The 17,406-nt window shown below is 59.7% G+C and overlaps 3 protein-coding genes across 4 annotated transcripts; 1 reads left to right on the top strand and 2 right to left on the bottom strand.

Annotated features, from left to right (window-relative positions):
- The first annotated feature begins 2,911 nt into the window (after nucleotides 1–2,911).
- On the top strand, nucleotides 2,912–8,024 carry DAZAP2 (DAZ associated protein 2). Its single transcript, XM_074807655.1, has 4 exons — nucleotides 2,912–3,047; nucleotides 4,426–4,547; nucleotides 5,681–5,923; nucleotides 6,611–8,024. Exons 1-4 carry the CDS (start codon nucleotides 3,035–3,037, stop codon nucleotides 6,737–6,739), a joined length of 507 nt encoding a protein of 168 aa, XP_074663756.1. The 5' UTR covers nucleotides 2,912–3,034; the 3' UTR covers nucleotides 6,740–8,024.
- Nucleotides 8,025–8,470: 446 nt separating this feature from the next.
- On the bottom strand, nucleotides 8,471–11,936 carry SMAGP (small cell adhesion glycoprotein). 2 transcript variants are annotated; one of them, XM_074807498.1, is made up of 4 exons: nucleotides 11,549–11,936; nucleotides 9,241–9,314; nucleotides 9,019–9,096; nucleotides 8,471–8,924 (listed from the first exon to the last, which is right to left on the bottom strand). In XM_074807498.1, the coding sequence occupies exons 1-4, from the start codon at nucleotides 11,689–11,691 to the stop codon at nucleotides 8,752–8,754; spliced, it is 468 nt and encodes a 155-aa protein (XP_074663599.1). In that variant the 5' UTR covers nucleotides 11,692–11,936; the 3' UTR covers nucleotides 8,471–8,751. The 2 variants fall into 2 exon arrangements, with proteins under 2 accessions (XP_074663599.1, XP_074663598.1); XM_074807497.1 differs by having other exon boundaries at nucleotides 9,241–9,317; nucleotides 11,549–11,859.
- A 133-nt stretch (nucleotides 11,937–12,069) lies between these two features.
- BIN2 (bridging integrator 2) lies at nucleotides 12,070–17,366 on the bottom strand. The gene is made up of 12 exons (XM_074807494.1): nucleotides 17,253–17,366; nucleotides 16,039–16,119; nucleotides 15,832–15,886; nucleotides 15,555–15,649; nucleotides 15,280–15,375; nucleotides 15,083–15,190; nucleotides 14,906–14,991; nucleotides 14,129–14,204; nucleotides 13,800–13,882; nucleotides 12,737–13,490; nucleotides 12,476–12,556; nucleotides 12,070–12,339 (listed from the first exon to the last, which is right to left on the bottom strand). Exons 1-12 carry the CDS (start codon nucleotides 17,328–17,330, stop codon nucleotides 12,226–12,228), a joined length of 1,707 nt encoding a protein of 568 aa, XP_074663595.1. The 5' UTR covers nucleotides 17,331–17,366; the 3' UTR covers nucleotides 12,070–12,225.
- Between the last annotated feature and the right edge of the window lie 40 nt (nucleotides 17,367–17,406).

The following is a 17,406-nucleotide window of genomic DNA, read 5'->3' as shown; positions in this document are numbered from 1 at the left end:
AAGTTTCACAAACATGTCTCCGCTCTTAAGGCCACTGGTATCAGCTGAATTTTTACTACTACTTTATTTTTGCCACTGCTTATTTTTTGCCACTTTAAGTAGCAAACAACAGGTATTATCCCAGCCAGCTCTGCTTCTAATCAGGGTTCAACAAGCCCGTGTTGTGTAAATAAGGACTTTCAGCGTGGGCCCTTCGCTCACCCAAAAACGCAGACTCGGCCATTTACGCTTTTATCTGGTTTGCGCGTTATCGGCGCGCCAGGCTCTCTGCAGACCGACCCCCTTTGCCTTTCAGAAGCGTCCGGCGTGGGAAGCAAAGTCCGCTGGCACACAGCCAGGCATCCAGAAACTGCCTCGACTCTCCCAGGTTTCCATTTCAGGGCCGCACGGCGCGAGACAACTCATGAGCGGATTTTTCAGAGGGTTTGACGTTTACTGGAGTTTTTTTTTTTTCTCCTCTTGGGAGTCCCAAGAGGCCCTTGAAGGAGGTAATCAGTGATAAAAACACAAATAAAAACAACGCCAAGGGATTTGAAGGCAGGTGCCTTCTGAAGCGCCCGGCTCCACCGGATGGAAACGCTTTCTCCTTGCCTTTCCCACCTCACACAGCGCTTCCACTCTTCCTTTGCAAAGAACTCTTCTGTGTGATGGTAACAGGAGAGGGGGAAAAGGCACAAACCAGGGGCTGAAGCCAGGAGCTGCTGAACAAGCTCAAGCCTGAGCAGTTGCAGCGAGCTCTGGGGCTTCGCGAGGTTGGGTTTGTGAAGACATCGGGGCTCGGTCGCTCAGAAATCACCTTCCCCTTCCTGGGGCTGCTCTTCCCTTCGCTTACTTTCACCACACTTAATTACAACCCACCTCACTCCATGTTTCCGTGGGCAGATTTCAAGCCATCTTCTGTCCCACTTTAAAGGGTAAATATTTTTTTTACAGTTCCTGTACAGTTGCAAGGTGAAGAACATTTTCTAGGCATGAATTATTGATGAAGCCCTCCCAGGCACACCAGCCAACGTGCATATTCATCAGGCAGCCGGTACATTATTCATGAGGAGTTCACTTAAATAGGGACGAGAACAATGATATTGTTGATTGAGATGCCTGAAAATGAGCTTGAAAAAGAGTTGTGCCCTCAAACTCCGGCCAAAATGCAGCCTGAAAGTTTATCAAAATCACACAAAAAAAAAAAAAAAAAGGAGGAGTTTTACACTTTAAGGGGGTATCTTTATTGTGGCCATCCTTATACATTATTTTTTTAAACAAGACTTTACACACAGAACTACTTGATTCCATCGTACCTTCTCCATGCACAGCTCCAGACCTCGGCCTGCATCTTCTGCTGGTGCATCGATCTTCGGCGGGTGACACCTGCAACAGATTTTTATAACAGTATTTAGGCCCCATAACTCATCAGAAATTCATTAAAGATTATCATGAAAAACCTCACTCCCTTCCTTTAACCCCACGATGTTTTTAAGCTGAGGTACATGCCAGAGCTTTGTTGAACTAAGAAGAGTGGGGACTGCCCGCTCTTGCAAATGCAGCTTAAATACAGGCAAAAAAGTGCTTGAATCAAAGAGGTGTTTTATTTTCATAAATCTACTGAGGTCTCTCAGCTTTTTGGCAGTGTTTTGGCTACACTTATGGCAAGAAGGGGAGACCACGGTCACTTCAGAGAGGAACCAGCTCTTTATGTGCCCCATCTGTGTTGGGGGAGACCACGCTAAAGCCAGTGGGTCCCGTGGCAGGATGCTGCCCCCCCAAAAGGAGGGTCTCTGAGGGCTCCCTGCTTCAGGGGGGCAGAAAGTGGGGTCCTGTGGAGGGCCCCAGGAAGGACTCAGGGCTTGTAACAACAACCACAAGGACTCGGTTTAGAAGAACCAACATAACCCGGAGCTCGGGCTGCAGTCACCAACTGTTAGCACAGTCACCGTGCTAACGAGCAGCTCTGCCTGCTGAAGCTTCACACAGTCCTTAAGGCTTAATTAAGCTTAACAATATTTGGAGGTTACCAACCATTTCCATTGATCTTTTATGCATGAACTCAGAGGCAGCTTCTTTCTCTGGGTGCAATTCAGGAGGAAGCAGGGAAAGAGCTGGGGGCTCCCTCACCCACCAGTTTCCCCAGCGCTGTCCCAGGCCCCGGGAAGGCTCTTGCCTGACAGAACAGGCAGCTGGGCTGGGTCCTGCTGGGGGCTGGGGCACCCTGCACTGCCCCTGGGCCATGCTGGGGGACCCCCACCTCACCTATGGGTCTGGAAGGGCACCCCCCTCTCCCTGGACCCTGCTTATGTCCCTCCTCAATGCTAGGGTGTGTATGGGGACACCCCCCCCCCCCACCCCGAGGCCCTGCCCAGGGACGTCCACCTCCTCTTACACCCTGCACAGGGCCCCCTCTCAGGTCTACCCACTACAGACCCTCATTATTCCCCTCCCCAGCCCTACTTAGAGGTCCCCTCACTCCTGGGGACCCCACCACTACACTAGGCCCTACCTGGTGACACCCCCGCCCCCCCCCCCCGGCCCTACTCAAGGTCCCCCTCACCCCTGGGGCCTCCCCACTACTTCAGGCCCTGTCCAGGCCTCTCCTAGTCCCTGCTTAGGGCCCCCCTCACCCCTGGGGCCTACCTTCAGGTCCCACCCAGGCCTTGCTTGAGGCGCCCCCCCCACCTCAGCCCGAGGCCCCCCTTGCCCTGCCTCAGGCCCTGGAGACCCGTACCCACCCCCCCCCAGGGCCCTGCCCCACACCCGCACCCTCGGGGTCTCCCCGAGCTCCCTCCCAGGACAACCCCAACCCCCCGGCCAAGCATCACTCCCAGCCTCCCGCGGCCCCTTTAAGAACGCGCGGCCCCGCCCCCGCGCGCGATGACGTCACGGCGCGCGCCTGCGCGCGGCCCCCGCTTCCTGCCCCCCCCGCCCCCCCCCGCGGCCCTCCCCGTCCCGCAGCGCCGCGGTGACACCGAGCAGGGAGCGCGCGGCGCGGGCAGAGCGGGAGGAGCCGCCGCCGGAGCCAGCGCCGCCCCGCCGCGCCGCCGCCATGAACGGCAAAGGCAAGGACCGGGGCGCGTCCCCCGCTCCCCCCACCCGCCATTTCACCGGCAGCCCCCCCCCCCCGCCCCCCCCCCCCAGCGCCGGACGCGGCGCCTTTAAGGGCGGCGCCGCATCGCGTGACTGCTGGAGCGGGTGCCCAATGGGAGCGGGGCGGGGGGGCGGGCGGCCAATGGGAGCGGGGCGGGGGGGCGGGCGCGCGGGTCGCTATGGAGCCGCGCGCCTCGGGCCGACCTTAACCCTGTGAGTGCCGGGCGCGGGGGGGGGCGAGACCCCCCTTCCGTGACGTAGGGGGCGGCCGTTGCCGCGGGGGGGGACCCGCGCGTGACGTGGGGGGTCCCTGGGACGCGCGGGGAGGGCGAGCTGAGGTGGAGGAGCCCCCCCTGCTGACGGAGGGGATTCCCCCGGTGACGTAGCAGGGACCCCGGTGGGTGTCGGGGGGAGCCGGGGTGAGGGGGATTCCCCACTCGTGACGCGGGGGGGCTCATGAGGTGGGGGAGCCCCCCCCCCGCTGACGTAGGGGATCCCTGGGATGACGTCAGACGGGACCCCATGTTACGGCAGGGTGCGGGAGACCCCCCCGGGTGACCCTGCACCGCGGGGGGGGACCCCGCTGCCGTGGGGGCAGCTTTGGGGGTGCCCCTGGGTGACACCGGCTGAGGCCGGGGGGGGGTGTTCATCACGGGGGGGCACTCCAGGGGGGGCTGGGTCAGGGGACCCCCCAGGGGACAACAGCGGGGACAGCTGGAGGGGCTGAGACCCCCCGACAGGCCCAGGCTGGGGCGGGGGGGCGCTGCTGTGGCCTAGCGGGCTCCATCCCGGCGGCGGGGGGGGCCAGGCCGGGGCCGGGGGGGTCTGGGGTGACGGATCCCGGAGGAAGGGGATGAACTTGGGGCTCGTTGGGCCCCCTCGGCTTCCTCAGAGCAGAGGGGGAGCCCCCCCGCCCCCCCACCTCACCTTTGCCCCCCAAAACCGCACCAGGCCCCGGCCTGGGGCGGGGGGGGGGAGGCATTGGGTTTGGTTTGTTTTGGTTTCAATTTAAGAATTTACCAGTTTGAGCACTGGCTGCGACCCAGAATAATTTGGTTTATTATTATTTCTTTTTTTTTTTTCCGGCCTTCCTGCCTTCTCATTGCTCCCAGTTCCGGCAAAGGATTTTTTAACTCAGGGTTTGGTTTTGCCATGAACTGCTGAAGTCTGGGCAGGGACGTCGGGGGGTCTGTGCTCGGCAGGGACGGGGGGGTCGATCACTCCTAGAGCTGATCCTCCCTTCTGCTCTGTGATAATTAAGAAACAGGGCTTTCAAAAAAAAAAAAAAGCTTCTCAATGTCCTGTCTGGCTTGGTTTCTGCCTGGGGCTGAATTGTTGCTTTTCTCGCAGGACAATACCCCACCCAGCCGTCCTACCCCGTCCAGTCCCCCGCCAACCCCGCCGTGTACCCCCAGACTGTGCCCCTCCCGCAGCCGCCGCCCTACACCGATGCACCTCCTGCTTATTCCGAGGTAGGCGGGACGCTGCTCCCAAGCCTTCATTTTCTCCTGGGACCCCTCCCTGCCCTAAATCTCTGAATAAGTTTATAGCTGCAATTATTATTATTTTTTTTGTGGCGGACTTGTTTGCTGCTCATATCACCGGGCAGCGGTCGGTGCCCAGATTCTCTTTATGAGCTCTGAATCATCCGCTCCGAGTTACAAAAGGTCAAAGCTTCCCCTTGAGTTAAGATGACAAATGTAGCTCACCTGTAAAACACATCTACGATGATCTGTTAGTTGGATTCTTTCAGGCACGGGGGAAAAACTGTCTCCAGCAGTGGGAAAAATGTCTTTTTGCCATACCCCAAAGTAAACGCTCAGGGAAGGGGACGGCCTTGTGCAAGTGGGGGGGTGAAAATCTGCGTGGGGGCTCGTGCTTTGAGAGCAAGGCTGGATAGCAGCTGGATACGAGCCAGCAGGTGGCCAAGAAAGCCAACGGCATCCTGGCTTGTAGCAGCACTAGTGTGGCCAGCAGAAGCAGGGAGGTGACAGTCCCCCTGTGCTCTGCACTGGTGAGGCCACACCTGGAGGGTTGTGTCCAGTTTTGGGCACCTCAATCCCAGAGAGATCTCGAGGGGCTGGAGCGAGGGCAGAGGAGGGCAACGAGCTGGGGAAGGGCCTGGAGAATAAATCCTGTGAGGAGCGATGGAAGGAGCTGGGGCTGTTCAGTGTGAGGAGGAGAAGGGGAGGGGAGACCTCATCACTCTCTGCAGCTCCCTGAAAGGACGTTGTGGAGAGGTTGGTGCTGGTCTCTGCTCCCAGGGGATTAGTGACAGAACGAGAGGGAACGGCTTTGAACTGCAACAGGGGAGGGTCAGGCTGGACAGGAGGGAAAAATGTTTCCCCGCCAGAGTGGTCAGAGAGTGGAACAGGCTGCCCAGGGAGGGGGTGGAGTCCCCACCCCTGGGGGGGTTTAAGGGCCGTTTGGATGAGCTGTGGGGGGATGCGGGGTAGGGGAGAACTTTGTAGAGTCGGGCTGAGGGTTGGACTCGATGCTCCCGAGGGGCTTTTCCAACCTGAACGATTCTGTGACTCTGTGATAAACAACTGGGTGTGGGGAATAACAAGTCTCTAAACTTGCTTGCACGGCTTTTTTCTCCCAGCTTTACCGTCCCAGCTTCGTGCCTCTGGGAGCTGCCACTGTCCCTACGATGTCTGCGGCGTATCCGGGCGCTTCTGTCTTCCTGCCCATGGCCCAGTCTGTGGCCGTGGGGCCGCTCGGCTCGTCGGTCCCGATGGCGTATTACCCCGTGGGACCGGTTTATCCTCCAGGCTCCACAGTCCTTGTTGAAGGTGGCTTTGATGCTGGAGCGAGGTTTGGGGCTGGTGGAACAGCCAGCATCCCTGTAAGTATAAATGTATCCCCAAAACCCCGCGTGCTTCAGCGTTAGAGGTTTGTAGACAGTTGTAGGGGAGAAGATGTCCTTTGTTTTCTGAGAAAAACATATTTCTTACCCAATCCATCGTCTGGCAGAAGAGTAGGCTCTTACTTTCATGCTGAGGGTTTGCTGTCTCGGACCAACCTGTGGCTCTGGAGCCACGCAGTCTGGCTGGTGGCTCTGACTCACAGCAAAGCCACTGCGTGGCCAGTGCTAGCCCTGATGGGGCCTGGGGGTCTGGGGGAAGGCAAGTAGGGATGCTTAGCGACCTGACTTTTCCTGGCCCCAAGTGCAGACTTGACCTTTTTTCCAAGCTGTGGTGGAGCTGTGGGAGCTTCCTGCTCCCCCAGACTTGCCACCCATGGCTCGTGGCCATGTGAAGATCTTGTTCCGCAGCTCACAGGCTCCTCTGCGCGGGCGAAGAGCCGGGGCCGGCCGTAGGGGCTGCGGGCTCCAGAAAGAGGAAGCAGGGGTGGATGGGGAAGCGAGTGTTTCCCATCAGCCGCCGGGCTGTCGCGCAGCCTTTGCTCGGTGGCAGGTGACGGGGACATCGACTGGGAGGTTTCAGGGTCCCTGCAGCCCACGGTGGCTTTGTGCCCGCTCCCATCGTGGCACTGACCTCAGCTCTCCCCCTCTCCTTTCTCTGCCTTCCAGCCCCCCCCTCCAGGCTGCCCCCCCAACGCCGCCCAGCTGGCCGTCATGCAGGGAGCCAACGTCTTGGTGACGCAACGGAAGGGAAACTTCTTCCTGGGAGGCTCAGACGGCGGCTACACTATCTGGTGAAGAAGGAAGGGGAACGGGGGGAGAGGGGGGGCTACATTTGTGTAAGGAAAGACATCACATACTGTCAGCACTTCTCACGATGTAACTGCTTTAGTCCATATTAACCTGAAGTTGCAGATCAGACACACAGCGGTGAGGTGTCTTCCTGGTTCGGTGCCCGGCCCCGCAGGCGCTTCCAAGCGAAACCAGAAACCCTGTTAATGAGAGCGGTGCCTCTGTTCGGGCGGGGAGGGGGGGAGTTAATTCACGACATGAATGTGAGCTCAGCAGCCCTGCCTCTTCCTTCCATTTCACTGGAGTAACACCGCAGCGCTGAGCTTTAGTAGCAGGCTGGGGGGGGCCAGGGAGCGGGCCCGGTGTCGCCTTCCCTTGGCGCTCGTACGGGTCCGCTGGACCCAGAGCCGCAACCCCCCGCCTTTCCCTTCCATCCACGCGAGGTGCTGGATGGAACAGCGAGGCGGGGAGGGCACCTTGGCGCTTCTTCTCTTCCCGCCCTCCCTCTAGAACGGATCCCTCGAAGCGCCCCGCGCTCACGTTCGCCCATCGGTTCCCTCCAGGAAGGTATGCAGCTGGCGTCTGTCATGGGATTTTTTTTTATACACTCCAAGAAATCTTGGATTTCTTTGCACATTAGATCTAATCAAAGCCATGCTTTGGTGCCAGAAACACAATGCAACTCATGTTTGAACATTTCATTCAATGCTAACTAAGCTTTTAGAATGACGCTTAATAAACAAACTCCTTTTTCTTTTTTTTAAACTCAACCTGGTGTCTTGACACCAAAACTCCTTAAGGCTGTTGTTCCAGCAGAGAGGCTGGTTTCCATCTGTCCGAGGGTGTGTAGCAACTGTCAATCAACACACAAATTAGCTTGGTTAATGGGTTGTTTTATGAACGCATACTTTAAAAATGACTTGGGTGTAATGAAGTCTTATTAGGGTTAAGAAGAATATTTCAGGGATCCTCAATGTTTTGGTTTTTTTTGTTTTGTTTTATGAAGAAAATTATCAGATTCAAATATATTTTATCTTGAGGTTTCAGTTTAATCTAAATCCGTGTCTTGTATATGTTGTGTTTAACCATACAACTGACTGTTATGAAAGTTCAGCATTACGTCTCTCTCTGTACACACTGTGGTGCACTTAACTTGTGGATTTTTTTATACTAAAAAAAAAGTAGAATAAAGACTATTTTGAAAATTTGAATAAAGTAGCAAATTTGCGTTAGACCCCAAATAAAACCCCTTGGCTCCTGCCCATCGCAAGCCGTAGGGTTTCTTCACTTATTTCCTCTTTGCTGCTATTTTGTGAACTTCCTCCTTTGTTTGGGGTTTGGTGGTTTTGTTTTTTTTTTTTTCCGGGTTCGATTTAAAGGAGGAACTGCCCTTGAGAAGGGAGCGGAGGGGGAATGTCTGGAGCTGCTCCTCGCCGTGTCTTTGTGCAGAGCAGAAGCAGAGGAAAGGCAGCGTCTGGGCCGGCGTGGGGGGGCCGAGGACACAAACCTGCTCCCCAAGCCCCCCGAGCTCAGGTGCCTCTCGGGGCCGGGACCAGCTTCCCACCTTTGGGGGCTACAATGGGGCTTTGTGCCACTCGCGTGCCCCGTCAGCCTGTTTTACGTGCGCGCTTAAGCTGAGCCTCCGAATCAGCCATGCTGATCACCCCACCCCTCAACCATCGGCAGAATAACTTAATTGTGTGAGATAAGGAGAAAGAAAAGAGCGACTCCTGGAGCGTTTTTCACTGGGCTGTATTAGAAAGCACCGAAGGGAGGAGCTTGGGGGGGGCGAGCAGCCGGAGCGTGGCCGTGCCTGCTCCGCTCCTGCTGAAGTACCCCCTGCCCTGGCTCTGCCACGGGCAAAGCTCTGACACGCACTTTTTTATTTTTCCTTCCGTGGTTGGCTTAATAAATTAAGGGAAAAAACCAAAAAAAAGCAGCTTGTAGGTTCCCAACTCCAGGAAATTTAGGCAACTTGGACCTGAGTGCATCAGAGAGGTGTGTCTGGGCCCGGTGGCTTAGATAAAATACTCTTCCTTCTCCTTGGATGGAGCATCCTCCATCTGCACCGACACGTCGGTCTCTGCCGCCGGCTGCTCGTAGGTGAGGTAGCTGCCCTTGTTTCTGTACAGGTAGATGATGATCACCACCAGCACCGTCAGCAGCGTGAGGAACACCAGCGTGATGACAACTGCCGGGGAGAGAGGAGCAGGGTTTAGCCCCGGGTGGTCGGTACCGAGCTGCTCCTCGGTAGCTGGGGTGGAGCCGGCGAGGAGAGCCCCTACCTGTGATGACCACGGTGTTGGCGTCCTCGTGGAGCGGTGGGGTGTGAGCCTTCTTCAGGAAGGGGGTTGTCAGCTCTCCTTCATCAAACCGGGAGAGAGGGAGAGAGGAGGAGGTGAGCGAGGCTGGTCCTGGCCCAGCTCTGAGCCAGACTTAGCTGGATGGGGCAGGCGGTGGCCCCGGGCGAGGTCCTGCCGAGGACAAAGCTGTGCCGGGGCGCTCACCTGCAGTCAGAGGGGGCTGATCTCCTTCCATCGCATCGGCTCCTTCCAGGCGAAGGTCTGGGGTCCCTTCAGAACTACTAAAAAAGGAATAAAAGTGCTAAATTCACATGCACCACCCCGAAAGGCACGGCCGCGGGTGCAGTGCTAATCAAAGCAAAGGTTTTATTCGGGCTGATGGCAAGGAGCAGGCCGGGGCATGCCGGGCTTGCGGGACGGTGGCGAAGCTGGTGAAGGCAGGAAAAAACCAGCCACCGACTCTGCAATTCGCTCTCAAACTTTGCAAATCCTCTGGTCGGGCCCCGAGGTTGATGCTGCAGCCGTAACGGTTCGCCCGCAGCCTCTAAACCGCCCCGGGCGGCTCTGCCCGAGGTGGATGGACCTTTGTGATGCCTCCCAAAAAATGTTCTGCAATGGCTCTGGCGCTTGGGCGCGAGTGACTCAGCGGCTCTGCGGAGATGTGCCGCTAGATGTCAGGAGCAAATAAAATTATTTTTTTTTTTTTTTAAAAAAAAGAGGAAGTTTAACTGCAGGAATGTAGACACGGGCCAGGAGCGGGGAGTCGGGAGTGCGGCTGTGCTGGCGCATCTCATGAGCACAGGGCGATGCTAATCCTGCCGACCACCTCCTGGGTTTTGGAAAACGGGGTGAATTTCTCAGGATCTGGCCCTGCCCTGGTTGTCCCACTGTGCCCTTGTGACTCACAGCGCTGTCGGGTGTTTGCAAAACATCCCTTACAACAGCAGGTTTTGCTTTTGAGCGGCGCTACCAGAGTGCAAACGTTCGGGCTTACAGTCACAGGAATTTGGGAAAACAATTTTCCCCCTTCCCAGCGGCGTGCGTGGACGGTCGTGGGACCCCCCCTCCCACTGGCTGGGGACCGGGACCAGCAGCTGTCACCAAGCACGACAACTTCCCCCTGGGCTCAAGCTCATGCTGGCACAAGCCACCAACTCATTAAACCCAGCTTTGTATTAAATCCGGTTTTGCTTTAAACCCAGCTTTGCTTTAAACCCAGCTTTGCATTAAACCTGGCTTTGCATTAAACCTGGCTTTCTTTTGAAGCTCATTGGGCTCCCCTGGCAGCGATGTCTGGGTATTGAGCTACATGAGCTTTCCAAAGCCAACCACAACCTTCCCACAGAGCAGCTTGGGTGGCTTCAGAGCAAAAAATGGGTAAAATTTCCCCTAAAACGTAAGACTGCGATTTAAGGGAAAAGAAGAAAAGGTGCTGCTTGATGGAAAGGGAGCCGACACAAGCCAGGTGCCTGCAGGACAGAGCTTCTTGGGAAGCGTTTGACACGGCAGTGGGAAGCACAAACCAGTTTTGTGCCCACAGCACCTGCAAAGTGGAGTCCTGGGACCCACCAAAGGTTTAAACCAAATTTTAGGTGGGGGAAAGACTTGCTTTAGCATCGAAGCAGTCACAAAAGCGAAGCTCCCCGTGCTGCATCCCCGGGGGGGGGGGGATACAGCCTCGCCACTCCTGATTGGGATGGTGGGGAGCTGCTGGCCAAACCCAGCCGGGAAGGAGCCCCGTGCCCCACGGCCGGCAGACCGCGGGGGGTTTCGCAGCGCCGGGGTTACCTTGCTGGGCCGGGATCCCGCCGCTACACGGTCGGAGCCTCCGGGCGTCCGGGGTGGCTGTGCCGGGGGGCTGACGGAGGGGGGTGACTCACTTCCCCAGCACGCTGGATCCGTACGGATCTCCATGTGTTTTTTAAAGCGACGCAGGGGTTGTAAAAAAAAACCACCAAAACCCCATAATCTTCCTCATTCTTGCTCCCAGGCCAAGTTGCTCAAGAGCCGTTCCCACAGCGAAACCCTCCCCGCCCCCCAGTTTTGCTCCCAAAAAGCTCCGCCGAGTGCAGCTTTGGGGGATGCTCAGCAGTGCCTCTGCACCCCCCAGTCCTGTTCGCAGCGGATCCAGTAGGGGATGAGCAAACCGCCCCTGCAGCCTGCTCAGCCCCGATTCTCCTCCGACACCCCAGGACGGGTCCCCGGGGAGCAGTGGTCCGCTCAGCTTTCCTTCTGGGCTTTCTGCTTTCTGCTTCTTGCCGGAGCAGGATCAGGCCTTTTCCCTCCCCACCCCCCCCGAAATCCAGCTGGAGAACACCCAGCTGAGAGCCGACATTTCAGCTTCTCCCCAAAACCAGCCACATTCCAGCGGCCCTCATGGCACGACTCCATTGCCTCCCCGTGCAAACCCACGTGCCTGACGCAGCCAAATCCCTCCACACCTCCCTGGGAACGGTGAATTTTTTGGGGGGGGTCACCCCAGGAGTCGTGTCTCCCCCACCCCAGCTCTTACCTGCGCCCGTGGTGCCAGGGCGAGCGGCTGCCAGCACCATGTGCGGCTCCGAGTCTCGCCCAGGCGAAGGCGTTGCCCTTTTCCTGCCTCACCTTTCCAGTCTGGCTGCAACGATTATAAAAACCCAGAAATACCTCCCCCATTAACCCCTCGCTTGCTGGGGAGCCAGCCCATCACCGGGCACTGGGGCGGCAACACAAGCTCTTGCACTGGGGCCATGACTGGCAATGGGGTTTTGCTTAGATAAAGGGAAATTTTGCAGCATGGGGAGGGTAAAACTAGGGGATTTTTTTTTTTTTTTTTTGGCACAGCCCCACATTTTCTGGGAGCTGGTGAAACCGGCTCGACGCCTTTTTCCTGAGTCTCAGCGGTGCTGGGTGCTGGGGGGAGAACAGGGAGATGAATCCCTCCCGCACCCGGCTTCGGCCGCTGTAAACCCACAGGCGGGGCCCCCCCAGCACCCCCGTGGCCCACCCAGCCCAGCCCAGCCCGTGATGGGCTTTTGCAGGACGGAGATTTGGCCCTCGCCGGCGTCGTCGCCCTCTTCTCGCCACCTTTTCTGCCCTCTGCCTTTATTTCAGACGGGGTGGGGGGTGGGAAGCGCGTTACGGGTGCGGTGGAACAGGGTTATCTGCTGGTGGCACCATGAGACGCCCGTTTCCCGCTGGGTGCCAGGCTCACAGGGAGGTGAGAGTCTCGGTGGGGTCCTGGGAGGGGGTTGCTGCTGGTGGGGGGTCCCGACTCGCATCCTGGCTTGTGTCCTGCTCCTGTGCCCTGGAACAGCCTCGCTCCTGGGAGAGACGCGGAGGGGACGCTGAGCTGGGTGGGATGGAGCCCTCGTGCTTCCATTAAACCGCACCCAGGAGGGACCGAGTCCAGCCGGGGGGGCTGGGACGGCGTCTCCCCCCGCAGCACCACTGCACCCACCTGGGCTGGGGAGCTGGAGGGGGAACCACCGCCCTTGGTGCAGCCGCTTGATGCCACGTCGAGGGCCAGATCCAGCCCCATCTGCCAGCAGAGGAGCGTCACACCGGGCTGGGTTTGTCCCCTACACCCCTCTGGCCTCGTGTCCCCGCACCCCCCAGCATGGGCCGGGTCTCTGACCAAGCCGAGCATCCCCCCACCATCGTGGGCGCGGATACAGCCCCCACCACAGCGTCTCCCCTCCCGGCACCGCAACTTTCTCACCTGAGTTTTGGCCACCTTTGGCTGGACATCCACCACCTCCACGCTCTCCTCGGAGTCGCTGTGTCCGCCTGTGGCCCCGCCGAGCCCGCTCGGCTCCCGCCTGCCGCCCGGGGACGGACACGCCGGTGCCTCGGCTGCAGGGCTGGGGGGGGCCAGGGCTGGTGGCTCCCTGGGATGCACCTGGCCCTCGCCGTTGGGGACTGCGCCGTCCGGCTGACGGGGGTCCCCTGCGGTGGCTGGGGCCTTGCTCGCCTCCAGCCCCGCCGTGGCTCTTTCTGGCTCCGGTGGCGCGGTGCTGGTGGCCTGGGCAATGGCCTCGGCTAAAATCAGCGATGCCAGGGAGGTGGCGATGCCCTCGGCCTCTGCCTGTGCCCCGCTGGCCACCCCCGCCGGCTCCCGACCCTGGCTGTCAGCGAGCCCGGGGAAGTCGGCGCCCGGCTCCGTGGCTGCCACCGACGTCCCTTGCTCACGGGACGGAGCTTCGGGGCCAGGGCCGAGCTCTGGGGCCTCCTCGCTGGACACTGACGCCGTCTCCGACAGGGACCCACCGCTGGCGGGCGAAGCCGGTGGCGGGCCGGGGATGGTGGCACCCAGTTCCCCGTTGGAGGTGGCGTCGATGGCACCGCTGCCCATCCCGGGGGGCCCCGCTGTTGCCTCCGCTTCCGCCACGGGCTGCCAGTCTGGAGCCTTCCCCGGGCAGGGGAACATGGCCGGGGGGCTCACGGGTGAGGAGATGACCAGGGAGCGCCGGTTGCTGTGTGGGGGGAGGACACAGGAGGTTAACCCCCCCTCCTGCAAGTGTCATCCTTGAGGACACGTGGCGCTGTGGCATCGCAGCTCCGGCTTGCGGGTGATGCTTCCCAGTCCGGCACGGTCCGCAAATGACCCAAATTAATTAACCTGGCACCACCAAAGCACCCTCAGCCCAGCGTGGGGAGGTGCTCACCCATGCCAGGGCTGGGGACTGCGTCGCCCCTCTGCTTCTCGGGGTGTTGGGGGCGATTCGGCCACTTGAAGCGCCCCCCCCCCCCCCCCCCCAGCCGGAGCTCACCCGCTCGTTTACCTGGAGACGCCTTTAACGATGAAGACTTTGCTGGAGTGCTGCTTGTCCAGTTTGCTCATCACCTCGTAGAGGTCACGGTTGAGCTGCGAGGAGAGGGGAGGGGGGAGAGAAACACATCAGAGGGCCCCCCCCCCGCCCCCCCGGTGCCACCCATCACCCAGCAGCACCATAAACATCCTCGAGCTGCTCTAAATTATTAAATTAAATGAAGAGCAGCAAGGACTCAGGGTGGGTGGCCAGCACCGACGTAGCCAGAGCACCCAGGGACGGCTACATGACTGCGGGGGGGGCAAGGGGTGAGGTGTTTTGGGGTGCTGCCTCCCCCCCACCTTGCTCATCTCCTTGTAGAAGACGTCGCGGAGGTTGGAGATGTTCTGGAAGATGGTCACGTAGCAGGCGATGCGGCTGCGGGAGGGAAAACACGGCGGGGGCGGGGGGTTGGGGTGCTGAGCACCCAGCCGGTGAGCACCCATCATCCGGGGTCCCCGTGGAGGTGGGGGACGGCGAATAAACCCTCGGGGTGAGGACGAAGTGGCCCTGGACGTTTGTCCCTGCTGCAGCGGTGGTGCTGCCACCTCCCGGCTGTCACAGCCACCCGTGGCCGATGTCCCTCGGGGCCACCGTTGTGTCACCGCTGGGGCCTTTTGGGAGAAATCCCCACTTCTTCCCACCATGGGGGGCGGGGAAACGTCACCCACCCACTGGCGCCAGCACCCAGCCGTGTCCCGGGGCTCAGCGACCGATTTTTAGGGACCTTTTGCTCAGATTCTGCTTTTTCGAGGGGACCCCCGAGGGGGTCGGGAGGGGCTGCCTTTGCCTCCCCCCTTGCAAACGGGGGGGGGGCTGTGGATGCCGTTGGCTTCTGGGCAGGATCATACCCCGGGGCCACGTGCCTGCCCCAGCCCCGTGATGTCCCCCAGTCCCTGCGACAGCCCCAGCCCTGTGATGTCCCCCAGCCCCCTCGATGTCCCCCAGCCCCCGAAACGTCCCCTGGCTCCTGTGACTACCCCACCTCCTGTGACTCCCCCAGCCCCGCAGTGCCCCCCAGCCCATGCAATACCCTCCAGCCCCCCGATGTCCCCCAGCTGCTGTGACACCCCCGGTACCTGCCGTACAGAACCGGCAGCTCCTCCCGAAGGTCCCTGTTCAGGTCTTCAAACACCGCTTGGGCTTTATTAAACTCTTCCTCAGCCTGCGGAGAGGGAAGGGGGGGCCGTGGCTTTGCCAGCACTGCCGGGGCATGGGGGGGCTGTGCCGGGCAGGGGTCCTGCGGGAGGTTTGACCTTGGCAATTTTCGCCTCGTCCTTTTTCTTGGCGCTTTGCAGAGCTTCCAGGTGATGCCGGGCGCTGTCGTAGTCCACCAGCTTACGGCCCCTCTTGGCGATGCGCTCCTGTGCCGGGGGGGGGGAAGGTGAGCCAGGATCTGGCCCCCGCATCCCCATCTCCCCCCCCGGGCACCGACACCACGCACGGGGGGTACCTTAAAGTCACCAAACTGAGCCAGGTAGTTCTCCATCAACCGCAGGGCTTGGTCAGCCAGCTTTGCCTCGTAGTCGTCCCACAGGAGGTCATTGCTCTGCGGGGTGGAAAAAGGGGGGACAGGGGTATAACGCCCAGATTCCCCCCCCCCTCAGCCTCCCCTCCGGCTGTACGTGCTGGGCTGCATCCCCTGGGACCCCCTTGGCTCAGCTCGCTGGCCCCCCCGATGCTCGAAGGGGACCCTTGGGGACGGTGGGAGCATGTCAAGGGGCTCACATCTGCGATGGCTCTCAGCTCCTCGTGACCGTCCCAGTCGGTGCTGTAAATCTCCTGCAGCGTTTCGGCCACTTTCCGGGAGCTCTCGTGCATCACTGCAGCCCGGCCGGGGGATGCAAAAATATTATTTATTATTCATTAATTTTTGTTATTTTAAATTATTATTATTTACTATCCCGGGTAAGAAAACACAACGATGCTCAACCCCCTCCCGGCTCCTCCGTGGGTGGTGCCCCCAGGTTTCTCCCGGTGTATTTACGGGGAGGGGGGGCCGTACCTTTCACCGCGCCGAGGAAAGCCTTGAGGTCTTTGTAGAGTTTATTGCCTTCATTCTGCAAAGCAACGCGGGGAGGGGACACCTCAGGGTCACCCCGTGGAAACCACCCCGAGCCCAGCAGGGACCGAGGGACCCCGGGAGGCAGCGGGGCCAAGGGGTGGTGCAGGCATGTCCCCGTGCCCCCACTTTCCCGCTCCCCTGTGTGACCTGCTGCAGATGGAAGTTGTAGGCGCTTTGCTCGAACTGCTCATCTTTGGTTTCCACCGTTTTGCCCAATTTCTGCAAAACCTGGGATGAAGAGAGATGGAGACGTGGGGAAACTCGTCAGCCCCAGGCTCGGCGCTGCCCCCCGGGCTCTACCTCCCGGGGTCGTCCCTGGCACAAGCCCCTCTCGGGGGATGCTGAGGATCTGGCAGAGCCGACGCCGAGCAGGGATTTGGATGCGGGGGTGCAAAATTTTGGCGCATCCCTTGGTGCTTTTATTTTTTAGAGGAGGACAGTGACTTTTTGGGTACTAACCCATCACCCTACCCTATAAAACCCTATCGGTGCAGCCCTGTGTACCCCAAAACATCCCCGCACGTGACTACGGGTGCAGGCAAAGCCCTGGGTGCTGCCTCGCCGGGCACTGCTGACACCGTGCTGGGGATGAGGATGGTCTGCGGCCGAAGGCTCCCTCCGGAACCACCATCACAGGCGCGTGGTGAGGCCGGGGGCATGCGGGAGGGAGCTTTGGGGTGTCCAGGAAGAGGTTGACCCCCCCGGGAAGCAACTGGAGCCTGACTCAGGCTGATACAGCCACGGGAGAACTGAATTTAGCCCTGAGCCCCAGCCAGGAAACCCGGGAGTCTGTGGGTCTGGTGGGGGGGGGGGGGGGAGGCTTCACATCGTCCCCCAAATTGGAGTCGCTGCCTGCTTTTTTTGGGGAGAAAAAGGAAAGAGATGCCCCGAACTGCCCCAAACCAGCTGAGAATCGCCCCGTTTCTGCCGGCTTCCGCAGCCCTTCCCCCTCGCTTCCTGCACGGCTGGTGTGGGTGACACCAGCCTTCCTGGGACCATCCCCACGCTGGGTCCTGCTGGCGACCGTCACCTCCGGCCAGGCCGAGGGACCCCGTGCGAGCAGCACACAGGCCCCCCAGAACCTGTGGAAGGCGTTTTGGGTGGAAAAATCCCACTTTTAGAGAACGCAGTGGCTGCCAAGGCAGCTTGGGGGACCCTGGGGAGATGCCATTGAGCCTAAAGCGATGCAGCAACAATGACGTTGACCCAGAAACGCCCAAATGAACACCGTGTGAGCACCCATGGGTGCCAAGCAGTGCCCGTTGTGCTGTCCCCTCACCGCTGCAGTGGAAAGAAATTAAAGAATAAAATAAACCAAGGGATTTTGGGGCTGGACGTTGCGGGTGGGCATCGCACCGTACCTTCTCCTGCGCCCGGCTGAAGCGTTTCTGGACCTGCTTGGCGAAAAGCCCGGCTCCCCCGCTCTTGCCCTCTGCCATGGCTGCAGCTCGTTCCTGCTCGCGGCCGCGCGCTGCGGTTTGATGTTTGCTACGGAGGAAGTTCGAGGCGAGGCAG

This window comes from Strix aluco, chromosome 27, assembly GCF_031877795.1.
Source record: "Strix aluco isolate bStrAlu1 chromosome 27, bStrAlu1.hap1, whole genome shotgun sequence".
NCBI classification, from domain to species: domain Eukaryota; kingdom Metazoa; phylum Chordata; class Aves; order Strigiformes; family Strigidae; genus Strix; species Strix aluco.
The sequence above is the reverse complement of the archived record's forward strand: the minus strand, read 5'-3'. Positions and strand labels throughout refer to the sequence as shown.

Excerpts from the sequence above, each read along its gene's own strand:
- DAZAP2 (XM_074807655.1), top strand. Across the intron at positions 4,548-5,680 it reads CACCTCCTGCTTATTCCGAG|CTTTACCGTCCCAGCTTCGT; the intron begins GTAGGCGGGACG and ends TTTTTCTCCCAG. Across the intron at positions 5,924-6,610 it reads GTGGAACAGCCAGCATCCCT|CCCCCCCCTCCAGGCTGCCC; the intron begins GTAAGTATAAAT and ends TCTGCCTTCCAG.
- SMAGP (XM_074807497.1), bottom strand. The coding sequence starts at position 11,691 with ATGGGGGAGGTATTTCTGGGTTTTTATAATCGTTGCAGCCAGACTGGA. Across the intron at positions 9,097-9,240 it reads TCAGCCCCCTCTGACTGCAG|GAGAGCTGACAACCCCCTTC; the intron begins GTGAGCGCCCCG and ends GGTTTGATGAAG. Across the intron at positions 8,925-9,018 it reads CAACACCGTGGTCATCACAG|TTGTCATCACGCTGGTGTTC; the intron begins GTAGGGGCTCTC and ends TCTCCCCGGCAG.
- BIN2 (XM_074807494.1), bottom strand. The coding sequence starts at position 17,330 with ATGGCAGAGGGCAAGAGCGGGGGAGCCGGGCTTTTCGCCAAGCAGGTC. Across the intron at positions 16,120-17,252 it reads TCAGCCGGGCGCAGGAGAAG|GTTTTGCAGAAATTGGGCAA; the intron begins GTACGGTGCGAT and ends TCTTCATCCCAG. Across the intron at positions 15,887-16,038 it reads ACAACTTCCATCTGCAGCAG|AATGAAGGCAATAAACTCTA; the intron begins GTCACACAGGGG and ends GTTGCTTTGCAG.